Source organism: Zygosaccharomyces rouxii (assembly GCF_000026365.1).
Source record: "Zygosaccharomyces rouxii strain CBS732 chromosome B complete sequence".
Lineage (NCBI taxonomy): Eukaryota > Fungi > Ascomycota > Saccharomycetes > Saccharomycetales > Saccharomycetaceae > Zygosaccharomyces > Zygosaccharomyces rouxii.
The window spans coordinates 223,347-238,925 of record NC_012991.1 but is presented as its reverse complement, the minus strand read 5'-3'; the positions used below and the strand labels follow the sequence as shown (position 1 = coordinate 238,925).

The 15,579-nt window shown below is 38.6% G+C and overlaps 8 protein-coding genes and 1 non-coding gene across 9 annotated transcripts; 3 read left to right on the top strand and 6 right to left on the bottom strand.

Moving 5' to 3' along the window:
* Positions 1-4: 4 nt before the first annotated feature.
* ZYRO0B02926g (3'-5'-exodeoxyribonuclease) lies at positions 5-1,132 on the bottom strand (the record flags this gene model as incomplete). Its single annotated transcript, XM_002495037.1, has 1 exon — positions 5-1,132. One exon carries the CDS (start codon positions 1,130-1,132, stop codon positions 5-7), a length of 1,128 nt encoding a protein of 375 aa, XP_002495082.1.
* A 1,018-nt stretch (positions 1,133-2,150) lies between these two features.
* Positions 2,151-4,244, top strand: ZYRO0B02904g (SANT/Myb-like DNA-binding domain-containing protein; the record flags this gene model as incomplete). Its single annotated transcript, XM_002495036.1, has 1 exon — positions 2,151-4,244. The coding sequence occupies one exon, from the start codon at positions 2,151-2,153 to the stop codon at positions 4,242-4,244; it is 2,094 nt and encodes a 697-aa protein (XP_002495081.1).
* A 277-nt stretch (positions 4,245-4,521) lies between these two features.
* On the bottom strand, positions 4,522-6,834 carry SAS3 (histone acetyltransferase; the record flags this gene model as incomplete). Its single annotated transcript, XM_002495035.1, has 1 exon — positions 4,522-6,834. The coding sequence occupies one exon, from the start codon at positions 6,832-6,834 to the stop codon at positions 4,522-4,524; it is 2,313 nt and encodes a 770-aa protein (XP_002495080.1).
* A 784-nt stretch (positions 6,835-7,618) lies between these two features.
* Positions 7,619-9,685, bottom strand: PIN4 (Pin4p; the record flags this gene model as incomplete). Its single annotated transcript, XM_002495034.1, has 1 exon — positions 7,619-9,685. The coding sequence occupies one exon, from the start codon at positions 9,683-9,685 to the stop codon at positions 7,619-7,621; it is 2,067 nt and encodes a 688-aa protein (XP_002495079.1).
* A 613-nt stretch (positions 9,686-10,298) lies between these two features.
* ZYRO0B02838r lies at positions 10,299-10,370 on the top strand. Its single transcript has one exon. It is a non-coding gene; the product is annotated as a tRNA-Gln (tRNA).
* Positions 10,371-10,496: 126 nt separating this feature from the next.
* Positions 10,497-10,820, top strand: SBH1 (Arf family guanine nucleotide exchange factor SBH1; the record flags this gene model as incomplete). The annotated part of the gene is made up of 1 exon (XM_002495033.1): positions 10,497-10,820. One exon carries the CDS (start codon positions 10,497-10,499, stop codon positions 10,818-10,820), a length of 324 nt encoding a protein of 107 aa, XP_002495078.1.
* Positions 10,821-10,910: 90 nt separating this feature from the next.
* On the bottom strand, positions 10,911-12,605 carry AIM10 (putative proline--tRNA ligase AIM10; the record flags this gene model as incomplete). The annotated part of the gene is made up of 1 exon (XM_002495032.1): positions 10,911-12,605. One exon carries the CDS (start codon positions 12,603-12,605, stop codon positions 10,911-10,913), a length of 1,695 nt encoding a protein of 564 aa, XP_002495077.1.
* A 185-nt stretch (positions 12,606-12,790) lies between these two features.
* On the bottom strand, positions 12,791-14,500 carry ILV1 (threonine ammonia-lyase ILV1; the record flags this gene model as incomplete). Its single annotated transcript, XM_002495031.1, has 1 exon — positions 12,791-14,500. One exon carries the CDS (start codon positions 14,498-14,500, stop codon positions 12,791-12,793), a length of 1,710 nt encoding a protein of 569 aa, XP_002495076.1.
* Positions 14,501-15,227: 727 nt separating this feature from the next.
* On the bottom strand, positions 15,228-15,452 carry ZYRO0B02750g (uncharacterized protein; the record flags this gene model as incomplete). The annotated part of the gene is made up of 1 exon (XM_002495030.1): positions 15,228-15,452. One exon carries the CDS (start codon positions 15,450-15,452, stop codon positions 15,228-15,230), a length of 225 nt encoding a protein of 74 aa, XP_002495075.1.
* Positions 15,453-15,579: the final 127 nt, after the last annotated feature.

The window sequence follows — 15,579 nt, the reverse complement described above, 5'->3', positions numbered from 1 at the left end:
TCTTTTATTTGTTACCGGTAGTGTTACCATATACATTGATACTATTTTCCCAGACACGATCCACCACAAGCGATAGATCTAAACCTTTAGCACTGGCTACAACACGCGCAACTTGCTCCATGGTACAAGGTTCGTTACGACCTTTAACCATTGTATCTTCAATATTCTCTAACTTCGATAATTTATCCTTTTTAACCGACTTAAACGGTATTTCATAGTTATTCAGATATTTGTAGGACTCATGCGTGCGCCTAATGTCACACCAAGGTGCATCAGTTTCGAGAAGCAATCTTTCCAATGGAACATCTTTACAACATTGCATATTTTCCTCGTTTCTTAACGAACAACCATTAAGACCCACAAAACTGTTTGGTGAAATTGATAACAACTGTGTCAATTCCTGTGGAGTACCAGTAAATGAATGTGTGACAAATTTACGATCTGGTAAAAATTGATAACGAATTGGCTTTTCTACGTTGCATCTTTGGCTCCAGGAAAATCTATCTTCATGATCTTGAAATCCATTAATAAATTTTTGCATAATATTGATAAAATCTGAACAACTTGTACGCATATGTAAGAAAAGTGGTAAGTGTTGTCCCACTAAACAGCTCAGTTTCAGCTGCTCTTCGAAAAACATCAGCTGCATTTCACGAGATGCATAGAACAACCTATCATAGTCCAAGCCAATCTCACCAATTGCACGAAATCTACCATCGGAAAGGGAATCCTTGGTTAATCTGTACAATTCATCCAGTTTCTTGTGCGCTATACTAGGGTTCTCCTTCACCTTGACAGCTATCCTTTCGTTTGATTCCTCGTCGTTTGATGGATTACCAATGGTTGCATCATACTGTGCAAATTCATTTGCACAGCAGGGGTGAACACCAACAGTATACCCGAGCTGCAATTCTTCAGTGCTGTACTGATGAGCCAATTGCGCCGCCTGCTGGGATTCTACAATGCTAGATCCTGTCAAAAGTGCCTCTTTGACACCAATTTTAGAGGCTCTGTTGAGAACTTGCACTATATCGCTCGAATGGTACTTCTTACCATTGTAGACACCTTGAAACATGCCATCAGTAAGATTTAATCCAATATCATAGTACTTTTTACACATTTTCCATGCCATCTAACCCTGTAGTAGGCATCAAGTGAAAAAAAAAAAAATCGATGAGATGAGTTGAAATTTTTCACCTCCGGAGTTTTCTCTTAGTACCTTAAACACCAGCGATGAGGTAAACAGTATCACTAGTCACTCTTGATCTCTACCCAGAATCAGTCAAATCGAACCATGTCTATCCTATGGACCCTATCCACACAACACCTGAGAATTCCAATTCCCCCCGGTACTTTACGCTCTATTCTTACGACCATTACAGGACCGGTTTCGGCCAACTGCGTGGAACTAATATATATACATTAAATTACTTGCCGTAGCAACAGTCCCGCAAGGTAACCAAGGAGAATTAGATGGCTTAGGACGTGATAGGTTGGTTAAGCGTCAACCTATACCTGCTTACTATGATGGTGATTTTGCATCCACAAATTCTTCTACTCACTGGTATTGAGCAAAAAAAATTCCACTGAGGCGGGATTTAGCTTCTTAGTTTTGGTCCCGATTGATGATATCGATGCTCATCGCATCGTTGTCAAGACCCACGCAAATATGTACACATATACAATTTTTTGCCAAAACACGTCTACACAACTCGTAATTCACTCTTACCAACGTAATTTGACAGTAAAATCACATATTGGACTCGGAGAAAAAGATTATCTCACTTAAAAGACTGCATACTAAGATTCAAACGCGTCAAATATATTTTAACATTCGATCTAAATATCGATCTATTGCACCATTATTTGACTGTGTTTTATTTTTGCGTCCTGACTCTTTTTTTCACCGCATCATCTCATCTCATCTCATCTCATCTCACTTGAAAAACAGTCGACGAATAATAAGAAACTAAAAAAGAATCTCACAAAGTGCCCCAAAGTTCTTTCGATCACCGATTTATTATTCTGGGTATCAATTACAAGGTATACAGTAGCTTTTAGTTTTTACCCCAGTCTTCTCTTTTGCAATACAAACAAGATTTGCCGTTTTGTGCCATTAACGATATCACAGTAGGAAGTACTAAGTTCCTATGACAGTCTCTAAATCAGCTATTCCCTCTCTGCCTTCTGCGAATCTCTCAATAGTGAGCTCGCATCCTCACCCGCCGTTACGTTCTCATCACTTGAAGAATCAGTCTACGGTATCTACTTCTGTTACAAAAGCCACAGTGGATACAACTAGCACCGCTAGTAATACAGGTTCTCAACCTGTGAGCGATGGTAAGAGTGACACGATGGCTGTTAGAGAATTGGCTGCTGCTACTTCTTCTGCTGCTCATAGTAGCAACGGCTCGTCGGAATCAGGTTCACCAGGGCCTGATACCAAATCGTTGTCGTCGTCTGCGAAAAACCCATCTTCTTGGGACCCACAAGATGATATCTTGTTGAGGCATTTGAAAGAGATTAGAAAGTTGGGATGGAAAGATATATCCCAGTATTTTAACAATAGAACTCCCAATGCTTGTCAGTTTCGTTGGAGAAGGCTCAAGTCTGGTAATTTAAAGACTACGAAATCCTCGTCAGAAACTGACTCGATGGCGGCAGGTGTTCAAATGGATGATTCGAACTCTTCTCCTGCAGTAGCTGCTGCTGCAGCGGCAGCTGCGGCGGCAGCGGCAACGGCCGCTTTAAATGCATCTCCTCAGGTTAAACAAGAGGATCGGTTGTCTCCCGCAATTCCTATCCCCAATGGTAGTGGTAGTTTTGATCTTAACAGTGCTAACAGCCATACGATCAATTTTGGTCAGTCACCATGCTCTCAATCACCTTTCTCTGGAGTTCAGTACACCAACTCCACACCTCTCAACAATTTCCACAACAGCAACAATCATACCAGCCATGAAAACGATAACGGAGCGGGCTCCAATCATCAACGAATGAGATCTCATTCTCACTCTTTCTCAAAACCATTCAACAACACCAATAATATAACCGCTGTTAGTGGTAAAGATGAACATGGCACTTCAGAGGATGAAAATATTGGATTTATTCCCAAAATTATAGTTCGATCAAGAAGAAATTCATTTGTTCATCCTCAAAGTGTTCCTTCTGTGGCGAGCCAACAGCATCACCAACAACAGCCTTCATTATCACAGTCGTTACAACAGACACCATCACATTTATCGTCGGCTTTCAACACCACCTTAAATACAACAAAATCCAGGAAAAACTCGTTTGCAAGTCGTTCTAGAAGGTCGTCATTTAGTGTGGCAGGCAGTACAACACCATCGAGAAGATCTTCAATTATAGCGGCACCAAATTCGTTATCAGGAATGTTCGGCAGTCAAACAGGATCTTCGACTCCAAAGCTGGTTAGAAGAGATTCTGTCGTTAAGAAAGAATTCTATCCACATCGTTCAGCATCTGTATCTGCAAGTTTCATGGATTTACCTCCAGCTGCAGCATCCATTGCACCTCCAACTCATAGAAGATTATCAAGAACTCATTGTAAGCCGTCGTTATCAAATCAGTTCCAACAGCACAAGTGGCAACAACCTCCACAGCTACCACAATATCAACAACACTACCAAACTCAAAATAATTCAAACGGGAATTCTCAAAGTAACAATGTACAACGCTGGTCAACAGACGAGGATCAATTATTAAGTGAAAACAGTTCGAGAAATTTGAGTTTGATGGAGTTATCCATTCTTTTACCAAATAGGTCAGAACAGGAAATTCAATGGAGATTGGATACAATGTTCAGTGAAAAATCACTAACAGCGTCAAATGAACATTCACAATCACCATTGAATTCACCACGTAAATCGGTTACACCTGAAGATACTGCCATTGATGAAGATACTTGTGATGAAAGGGACCAAGCCGATGACGATGACGATGAAATGGATAATATGAGTATTGAACAGGTTGATGAAGATTCACCGCCGACCTTTACGTCCAAAGAGGCAACACCTGCATCAATAATATCATCTACAACTACAAAGGAGGAAGATCTATCTGATGGCTCTTCCTCTAGAAGCCGTAATCGTTCAGAAGACATGGCTAAAAATACTTTGGAAAACAACTGTCTTCCTCCTAACGGGGCGTCTAAACCAAGTGCATATTCTACAACAGCTACAACTTTACCCAGTATTAATTCAATTCTCAAGGGAACTTTGTGAAATGATAAAAAAAAAAAAAAAATAGCATAAAAATGGTTATGTTATAAAGTTATTGCTTTAGACTATCATATCCCGACCTTTTTTCTGAAAAGGTTTGGCTCCAACTAATGCAGTTTTGTTCATTTCAAATGATAATACTATTGACAGTAGTGTTGATGATAATAGAAGAAAAAATCCAAAATGGAGAGTGATAAAAAAAAAAAAAAAAAAACAAATCGAAATCATACATGTTGTGGAGTTTAAAACCCCACAACTACTGTTTTATATATACGTTAACTTATATGTCTTTGTCATAGCTTGTTGCTCTCCCGCGCAGATGGTGCCTAATAGGTTGCGACTGAGATTCCCGTAGATGACGCAGCCTATGGCTTCGCCTTGTACTCATTATCTCTTCGTCCTCTTCATCATCATCGTCATCATCGTTGTCATCATCATCATCATCATCATCCTCGACAGCTTCTGCATCTTCTTCATCTACATCTACATCTCCATCATCATTGTCTTCTTCCTCTTCTAGCGCAGAATGGAAGCTCTCTTCCCCCTTTTCGCTGTAATCATCGCCATTGTCATCTCCGGTCGGTTTACTTGCGTCATCGATGCTTTGATATTGTAAATCATCTTCAACCAAACCCTGGTTGGTCGTTCGAAGATCTTGTTTTGAATTACCATTCCATTTTGATTTAACGTGGTTCGTATTACCATTGACCTGCAAATGAGGTTCTTCATAGCACAATTCCCAATTGCCTATCTCCCGTAAATTACTACCATAATTATCATCGTCATGCTTAATATTAATTCTATCGATTATCTTTTGCCGTGCAGCCACTTCCATGGATCTCGGATCACCGATATCATCCTTCATAAAGTTTACCAACATCGACATACTTTTCTTGAAAAAATCTTCTTGATGATCGTTAATACCACTTGTGTTACGAGTAGCACCAGTAGTGGTCTCTACCATAGTTCCTACTGCATTCACACCGCAAGATGGTCCAAAAATCATTGGTTTCCAAACTAATTTTGATGGATCTAATTTACAGTAATCTTTTGTATTCCAATTTTGGCATATTTTTTCAATTCTTTGCCATGAATCGATCTTTATAGCATATTGGACCTTACCATCACTTTTTGTACGTCGTACTAGCACTTTCAATTGTTCTAATCCAAATACGACATCCGTAGGGATCATGCCAGTTAGGTTGGACATTTCTACTAAACTTATTTGTAAATTGGAAAAATCAGAGTTTTGCAAAAGTATTTTTAAATCTACAAGTACTTGTGCACATTTAACTTTCCAATAATTTCTGTAGGATAATAATCCCAAATCTGATAGTGGTTTTTCAGGTGTCCCCCATTTGAACTCTCTTCTTGATAACAAGTATGAAAACTCCATAAGGAAATGACCATACCCCTTACGTTGATATATTGGTAGAGTCAGAATACAACTTAAATTGTAATCCGTGGAGTTTAACTTTTCTTTGGAAAAATAACCAACCAAATGAAATTTAGGTATACCTGTGCCAACATCTTCTCTTTCAGTTAGAACGTAAAAAATGAACGGCTCCACATCGTAGTAAAGAGTTTTGGAGTTTAGAAACAATTTCGCCAGTAGACACAAATTTTGACAATAAATTACATTTTCACGACCATCGATTTCCCAAACTGATATTTTACCATCACGATAAATTTCATTACCTGGAGGTCTAAAGTGGGTACATTTCAATTCATGTCTATGGTAGATATATCTTGAATTCATATACTTCAAACAGTACTCGCAAACGTAGAGTATTTTATTTCTGTTGTACTCCTCTGGGTAAGGTGTTGTATACCAAGTTTTAATTTCAAAATCTCTTAGATAGATGTATTCAATCGAATTGGTGCGTGCATCCTTTCGGTCCACGTTTTTTCTAAATCTTCTTTTAGTGGGTTTTGTATTCGTTGTTAGAACATCACCTTCATCGTCATGATCAGCTAAAAACACATTGGCGTCAAAATATCTAGCTGTGGACGATTGAGTGAGTAAATTTTGGAAGAATTCACGATCCTTGATACTGGGTATAGTTCTTGTTGTAGAATAGTCTTTCTTTTGGGCAATAGCAGATCTATACGGTATCGTACTATCGTTGTCTAACATATTTATCAAATCTTCTGATTCGTAAATGTCAAAATCATGACTATAACGTTCAGAGTTCCAATCTGATGAATTTACAGGTGTTGAATCTGACAGAAGTCTTTGGAAATTTAGCAGTTTTAATGGTTGATAACGTATCGAAATTTTCCCATATTTATAATCAACGTCCTTTGATGGGTTATCATTCGATGATAAAAATTGAACGTTTGGATTTAAACTGTTGGCATCTTCCAAAGTTTCGGGCATCTTCCAAAAGTCTAAATCCCTTTCGAGGGCCGCCGATCCCCTCTTTATTCTAATATCATCAGGATGATCTTTAATATCACTTGCTAACTTTGAATAAATATTATCCGTAAGTTCTAATTCCTTTAGCATACGATTTTTAGAATTTGCACGGTGATGAACTAATCCATTTCTATCTCCATTGATCTTTTTTCGATCTATCATGCCTTTTCTCATATTGGTGGTAGTTATAGCGATGACGATCCCTTACCATCTGTCACCGATAAAAATTTTGTAGGAATTGAAATTCCAAAGGGATAGCAATACTAACAGAAGCCTATTGAAAATTCACCAATATTTAACGCTTGATACTAGCTTGAATCCTGGTAGATTCTATTCCTCTTTTCCCGATATTAACTAGCCTTTATAATACGTTTGTTGATGCTTTTAAGATCAACTTTTCAAGAAGGCGCGACGTCGAAACAAATATTAATATTCAAATATAATAAATAAATAAATGAAGACTAAGTACTGATATAATACCAATATTGGTGCTTAACAGATCCACAATATTTTATTGACAATTTTCTCTAATCATTTTTTAAAGTAACAGGATTATACATAAATACAAAAACTTGGATCTGTTTTTAGACAATAATAGTAATGATAAAATAAAATGTGAAAGGAACCAACTCACTGTTGATTCCCCCATTTCATTAGATCTTATATCTTTTTTTTTTTTATTTTATTTTTGCTTTTTTTTTTTTTTTTTAGATTTTTCTTGGCTTATTCTTTTTATTTTTTTTATTCTTTGGTTCTCAATTACTTGAATAATTATAGTATAGATTATTCGTGGCATTCATTCGTGATCTACCGTTTAGATGTCGTACTGGCAAAAAAATATCGGGGTGTTCATAGTCATTCGTGCGTTAGTTGTCATCAAAAATGCGCATCAAATCATAAATCTATCAGAATATTGGTGGTGGGGCTCATTAGATTTGGAGGACGTGCCTTAACACCTCTACCATATTGGTTTTCTAGCGGTATTCGCACCATAATTACCTAAATTATTGGCGCTATTTGATTGCAAATCCAATCCACTTAAAGAACGGCTTAGGCCTTCCTCTAAACCGTTACCCAAACCAGTGTTACCCAAAGAGGTGTAAACCATTTCGGGTCCATTTAAGTTGGATGTTGGATTGAAATCGTTTGTAGATCCAGTGTTTGCACCAATTGGATTTTCAGAAAAAGAGTTAGTGGAAAAATTTGAATGTAATGATCCGTTTGTATGCTGAGGACCCATCAATTGTGCACCACCGGCTGCTGTTGTTGGACCATTTTCACCGCCCTGTAAATTCGATGGTTGACCGTAATAAGATGGAGGCATACGGTGTTGAGGCGTATTTGGTTGAATGTTACCGGATGGTGGTGAAATACCATTTGAACTTCTCAACAAGGGGTTAACACTGCTCAATTGAGTGTGGTTAGATGAATAACCTGAAGGAATTCTCGATGAAGGAGTTAGGGCAGCCTGCTGTCTCAAGAAAGATTGTTGCTGCTGTTGAGGCGTAGATTGTTGTTGAGAATCAGATTGGTGCAACGCAATTGGCTGTAGCAGTTGTGAAGGTGACAATGTAACCCCTTGTGTAGAGCCAGCAGCACCTGTTGCAGCTGCCGCTGCCGCGGCTGCAGCAGCTGCAGCCGAAGATGGATTTGGAACTTGACCGCTATTTGATAATGATGGCATTTGGGTGTGGTTCTGTAATTTTGGTGTAGTACTAGCACTACCGGATGGTAAAGGGGTATTACTACCAGCAGCAGCAGGGTTTGGACCAGTAGCGTCAGCACCACCGTTGTTAGCAGCTGCAGCAACAGAAGCAGCTGCATGAGCTTGTAATAGAGAGGTGTAAGATTGGGATCTATTCATTGAACCACCGGTTGAACTTGGTTGCAAAGGATGTGACATGGTAACTTGACCTTGTTGCTGTAGATGAGATTGTAAAGTTGCTCTATCCAAAAGTTTCTTTCTAATAATAATAAAAGTTGGGTCGTAAACTTCTACTAATCCTAAGAATGAACATAAAACATTAATAATTCTCTTATGGGTAGCAGAAAGACCAACAGGATATGCCAACTCATAGTAGAATCTCTCTCTATCCTTAAACAACAGTAATTGAGAGTAGATTTCTAGAGTATCAGGATCATTAAAATCCAACTGTTGTGGTGGTAACGGTAAAGTACTCGAAGAAGGTAGAGGCGCGTAATAACGCTCTAATCCACCCGTTGGTGCCCCACCCAGATTATTGGGATTCGCTTGCATGAATGGATGTCTCTGTTGTTGCTGCTGAGACTGCTGTTGTTGCGGGGTTGGTGGTGGTGGGATTTGAGTTGGTCTCTCACGAGTGGGGATCCCAACACCTGGTTGTTGATAAAACGAAGTTGCAGTACTCTGAGCTGACAAAAGCACTTGATTATTTGATAACGGCGTGTTACTAGCAGTATTTGCTGCTGGTGGTGCTGCGTTAGCCGCACCTGCATTTTCATTCATAAAATTGGGGAAAATATGATTTGGCTTTTGGCCTAATGAGTGAAGGGATAGATTAGATAAGGATTTGTGTTGCTCCTCTAACTGGCCTCGTTTCTCTCTTTTTTCCCTTTCAATTCTTTCCCTTTCAGCCTGCGGTAACATTTTCTTATATTCAACCCTCAGTTTCCTGCCACCAATTTCCTTGCCATTCAACGAAGTTAAAACTTTTGTGGTCTCATCAGTATTAGTAAAATTAGCAAATGCTAATCCTCTAAATACGCCATTATCAAAATGATAATTAAATGCGTATGGTAGTGGTAACTCCATCTTGGCAATAACATCCAGTAGCTGCTCCTTTTTAATAGCGAACGGAATGTTCTTTATAACGATAGCTGTAGGAATAACATCTTCTTCTTGCTGTTGTTGTGTTGATGATTTAGTGTCTTTTACACTGACATCAATACGCTGTTGCTGCTGTTGTTGCTGTTTTTGTTGTTGTTCAACAGCAGTATTGGTAGTATTCGTATTGTTGATACTACCAGTACCTTCCATCTCACTCATCTTGTATGAAAAATACTGGGTCCAGCCTCTTTTGATCAAAGTATTCCTTTTGGTGAATAAGTATTAGCAGTATAATGTGCTAGTGCTCTCGAGGAAATAACGGTAATATGGTATCACGGGTACAGTATTAACAGATGAGAACCGAAAGAACAGCTGGAGAGAATGAACAATGAAGAATGGAAATACAGGTATAATTACAAATAAATCCTATTACGTTTCCTTTATCCTTTGTCTTCTGCTTCAATCTGCAATGGAAACATTATAATAATAATAATAATTTTTACATGTTTTCGCTTATTTTTGAAAGGGGCGGCGCGATCGCCACCCAGAGGAAACATAAAAAAAAAAAAAAAAAAAGTAAAAAAAATAATTTAAAGAAAAAATTTACTACGGGGACAGGGTAATACCCAAAGGTATCGCTGTATACGGATAAATGAAGAATGCAACTCGCACTGTAGAATATGTTGAGAGACTTTGCAGGTACTTTCCCATTTTCGTGCCCATGGTAATGACTGTTGGAGGAGTGTCGCCAGAATACCATATCACGTGGGATAGATTTTATGCTCAGTATGATGTATTAGACCTCTACGTCTTATTACAGCAACTTTTTAACGGTCCTATAGTGTAGTGGTTATCACTTTCGGTTCTGATCCGAACAACCCCAGTTCGAATCCGGGTGGGACCTCTCTTATTTTTGTCCTCTAAGGACTACCTTATCACTTACAACGACTTTAATTGCCGGGTAATATCGGTTTTCGATTCACCTTTACGCAGTTGAAAAAAGATCAAGATTACACGTAGGTATAACTATATGAACACGAACTACAACAATAACATATACCCTTTAAACCAATTGAGATCCATCATGTCCGCTGCTACTCCTCCAGGTGGTCAACGTACTTTACAAAAGAGAAGACAAGCACAAAATGCAAAAGAAAAGCAATTAAAACAAACTCCTGCATCAACCAGACAAGCAGGACACGGTGGGTCGTCTAATTCAATTTTAAAAGTTTACACGGATGAGGCAAATGGTCTTAGAGTTGACCCATTAGTGGTTCTTTTCCTTGCGGTTGGTTTCATTTTCTCAGTCGTTGCCCTCCATGTTGTTGCTAAGGTTACGGGCAAAATCTTTTAAAAGATTTAGTACAAAGTCTATCTATGCTCATGTGTAATATGTACAGACAATTTGACGAATTGGTTATTATTTTTCCTCAGTTTCTTTCCATTATAGATCTTCCAGAAGAATATTGCATATTTTGGAGAGATTCTCAATTGGTACTAGATGTTTTTCGGTACCATCGTCTGTGACAATGATTTGCCAGTCGTACTCGTCTTTATGAGTTTCATATGATTGTTTCCAAGTTTCATTACCATTCCATCTTTGACCTCTTACTTCAACTTCAACTTTGGGCCAACTTTTTGGTCCCACGATAATTGCTAGTGGAATCCCCAAAGCATGAGATAATTTTATTCTTGCACCTAATCCCAACTTCGAATTGAATTGTGACAATACATCTGGTGATTCAATTGTTTGCCTTGTCTCTTGTACCAATTGTTCATTTTTACCACAAATGCTCATTAGATATGGTGATACGCTCGTAGGCCATTTGAATCCCTTTGAATCTCTGGCAACCTCCGCAATGGCGCCAACTAACCTGCTAATTCCAATTCCATAGCATCCCATCTGAGGAATAGAATTGCTGTTGTTATTACTATCAGTAAATTTACTTCCCATAGCTTCACTGTACTTGGTGCCTAGGTGGAAAGTATGGCCAACTTCGATACTCTTATCACCGCGTAAATGACCTTCTTCACAGGAGCCGCAAATTTCACCTGCTTCGGCGGCTACTAGTGACACTTCGTTTAATTGACCAAAATTATTCTTCAAATATTTTTGCAAAGGAAAATCTGGGAAATTAGATCTAGAGTTTAGCCTACAATCCATTACTCTCAAAATCTTCGAGAACATTATTTCATCATCCGGCCTTTCAAACACTTTTAGTACTTTTTCGTTACTTTCATTTTTCAAATTTACATCAACATCTCCTTCCATTGCATCCATTGCTAAGTTCCAGCTGAATTGCCTAGTCGATGGATAGTAATAACAAATCAATGTACTATGGTCTTTGGATAATGCATATTTAACGTTAACATCACCACTGTGAAGACCAACTTCGTCAGGGAAAGACTCACATTTTTCCACATTACTTACATCACCACATTGGTCACAAGTCAATAAGGTATCTTCACCACCTTCGTGTAAATAGTGGTATTCTTTACTCAAATCGCCTCCAATATCACCTGTGTCCGCCCAAGCGCTAACAAATGGGATTTTTAAGTCTTGGAATATCTTATTGTAAACAGCATTCATCTTTTGGAAAGTTTGCAATGCCTCCTCTTCATTAGAGGCAAATGAATATGCATCTTTCATTAAAAATTCCCTACCACGTAACAAACCACCTCTTGGTCTCAATTCATCTCTATATTTTCTAGTTATTTGATAAACCGTTGTCGGCATATCTCTATAACTAGTAATATATTCATTCATTAAATTCGTAATATCTTCCTCACAAGTGGGTGTCAAGCAGTAGCTTGCCTTCTTCGCATCTTTCAATTTGAACAATTCTGTACCTGACCATCGATTCGTCTTCTCCCAAAGTGATCTTGGCGATAGTGCACTCAAGGAAACTTCTAAAGCATCACCGTCTTGATTCATTCTGTGACGTACAATGGATTCAACTTTGTTTAAAGTCCTCAGGCCCATGGGTAACCAATGTACTAAACCACTTTGAGATTGTCTGATAAAGCCTAATGTCTGGAAAAGTTCATGTGTAGGTAAAGCTTTGATACTATCATCGAGGGCAGTTTTTGGTTGAAATACATGATGAGAATAACGTAATAGAACCTTCGGTCTAAGCATCTGTCTTCGACTTGACTTATCTCTATTCTATTTCAATATAGGCGTTTTTTTATACATCGTACAAGCGCTTCTTGAATGTACTTGAACTATATCTTGCATTAATGTCTACTACACGTGGAAAAAAAAAAAAAAAAAGAAAACGTTGGATATCTATATAACGGTGGTTGTCATATCACTTCAATTGTTTAATATTTCAACAATTTCTGGTAGACGGCATTGTCCCCTTCTTCAGCGTACTTGTAGCCTAAATCATCCAAGAATTTTTGGAATGTTAAGTTTTCCCTTGGTGGTACTGAAATACCGACAAGTACCTTACCCAAGTCAGCACCATGGTTTCTGTAGTGGAACAATGTTAAGTTCCATGACTCGCCAAGACCCAAGAGAAATTTAGTCAATGCACCGGGTCTTTCGGGGAATTCAAACGAAACGACTCTTTCGTTAGGTACCTTAGAGGCACCACCGACTAAATATCTACCGTGAGATTTAGCCATTTCATTTTCCGAGATATCAACCGCTTCAAAACCTAAACTATGGATTTGTTGCATCACTTGTTTAATTTCCTTTTCACGATCTACAACACTGAAAGAAGTGTAGATGTAAGCTTTGGGAACTTCACTGCTAGATTCATGACGATGTTCGTTATAACGGTAAGAGAACTCCGTAACGTTTCTTGGATGTATAACTTTTTGTAATTTTTTGAAAGAACCTGGAACATCTGGGATGGTAACAAGCATGAATACTTCCTTACCTTCACCTAAAACTGCACGCTCCGAGACAAATCTCAATCTGTCAAAGTTCATGTTGGCACCTGAAAGAATGGGTACGTAAGTGTGTTTTGAATGATCAATTTCAGGATGGATTTGAGTGATGTATTTCTTCATACCAGCAACAGATAAAGCACCAGAAGGCTCGATGATACTTCTTGTGTCTTCAAAGATATCTTTGACAGCTGCACAGATTTCATCGGTATTCACAAGAACAATTTCATCGACTACTTCTTGAGACACTCTAAAGGTTTCTTCACCAATGATACGAACAGAAGTACCATCAGCAAATGAACCAACGGTCTTCAACAATTCACGTTTACCGGTCTTCATGGATGCACTTAGCGTAGGGGCATCATGAGTCTCTACACCAACAATCTTGATATGTGGAGCAATTCTCTTTAAATAGGCACCAATACCAGCGATTAATCCACCACCACCGACCGGTACGAAAACAGCACCAATCTTGAGGGAGTTATGCACTTGTCTCAAAATTTCCATGGCAACAGTACCTTGTCCTGCAATAACATATGGATGGTCAAAAGGTGGGATATTAGTCAATCCTCGCTCTTCAGCTAACTTAGCACACTCTGCCTTTGCCTCATCAAAATCGTTACCGTACAGAACCACTTGTGAGCCTAATCTAGAAACGTTTTGGTACTTGATAGAAGGTGTCGAAACTGGCATTACAATAGTAGCTGGAATATTCATGTGTCTTGCCGCATAAGCGACACCTTGAGCATGGTTACCAGCGGAACATGCAATGACACCTTGATTCTTCTGATTCTCATCTAGTTTGGCGATCATATTGTAAGCACCACGTAGCTTAAAGGAAAATACTGGCAAGAGGTCTTCTCTTTTCAATTGAACGTTGGTATTCAGACGAGATGAAAGACCCACTGCAGTATTGACTGGAGTTTCATCAATGACGTCGTAAACTGGAGAGCGCAAGACTAATCTCACATAGTCAGGAGTATTATCTGTTTGTAATTCATCTAACTTCAATTCTGAATGCATTTTTACCAAATTTGGGGAGAGGTTATGGTTGTGGATTTGAGCTCGAAGCTGCAGGGATCCACAACGAGCTATGGTCCCACTATGGGACATAGATTTTAATGATCTGACAAACATGGAAATGTAACCCCCGAATCAAGACCTGAAGGTTGGTTATCGTCCTGACAATTGCTTTGTTTGTTCAATAGTCAATGTTCTTTTATCTTATTACATTTTTAATTTTTTTCAAGCTGATGTTGATAGAAATTTTCAGCACGTTGAGTCACACTATCAAGGTAGAACATTGTATGACGTTTAAGAATATGGTTATAGGCTGTGAAAAAAAAGAAAACATGTATAGGATTGAAAATATTTATTAATCTATTTCATTTTCCAGGTAGTAGAAAGTTAAACGTAACCGGCGCTAGGCATGGAAGTATATGCCTTTTAATCACCTCTGCAAATGTTCCAGGGATGCGATAACAGATTGCTTATCTCCATCCGAGTATCTCATTTTACCCGGTGATTATTTAATGTAACGCATTATGCTGTGTAGCACGCTGTTGGATCGATACGATATCAAGGCACCAAATTTGACCACTAAAGAAAGCGGTGCCGAACCTTTCAGGGCGATGGGGACAAACTCAATATCCAACTATCGATCGTCACTTCACCCTGATCTTAGTCCTTGTCCACTTGCTCGTTGAAACAAAAGTGTCAGCGCAGCGTAATCTGCATAGAAACCTGCTCGAAGGTTCTTCTCTCCGTAGTTAGAATTCTGTTTTATCAACGGGTAATCTAAGCGTCTAAATGGAGCCGAAGACGGGCGCCCAGGATCGAAGCAGTCAACGCAAAATCTAGGATCTTAAATCGCGATAGGTAGTGAAAGAAGCCTCGTAATTTTCTTTGCATTCGCATGAAATCCTTGAACAATACTTTTGTGTTCCCTGCAAGGAAATCGGTATACGTTTTTCAATTGATTATACCTTTGATTTAATTCGGCCGTATCAAAATTAAATTGGCTGAAGTTATAGGCTTCCTTAAAATCTTTCCCTCTTCTCAAATCTAGATTTTCATTGGTATAATGCATACAACCAAAGTTTCGTATTTCAATTTCTCTTCGAAAGAGACAGCAGTGGAAAATTGTTGGTAACTGCTCTAAACTTCGATTGTTTCTTCTTGGCTAAAGTTATGGCTGTAAATCAATCGGAAGCTCT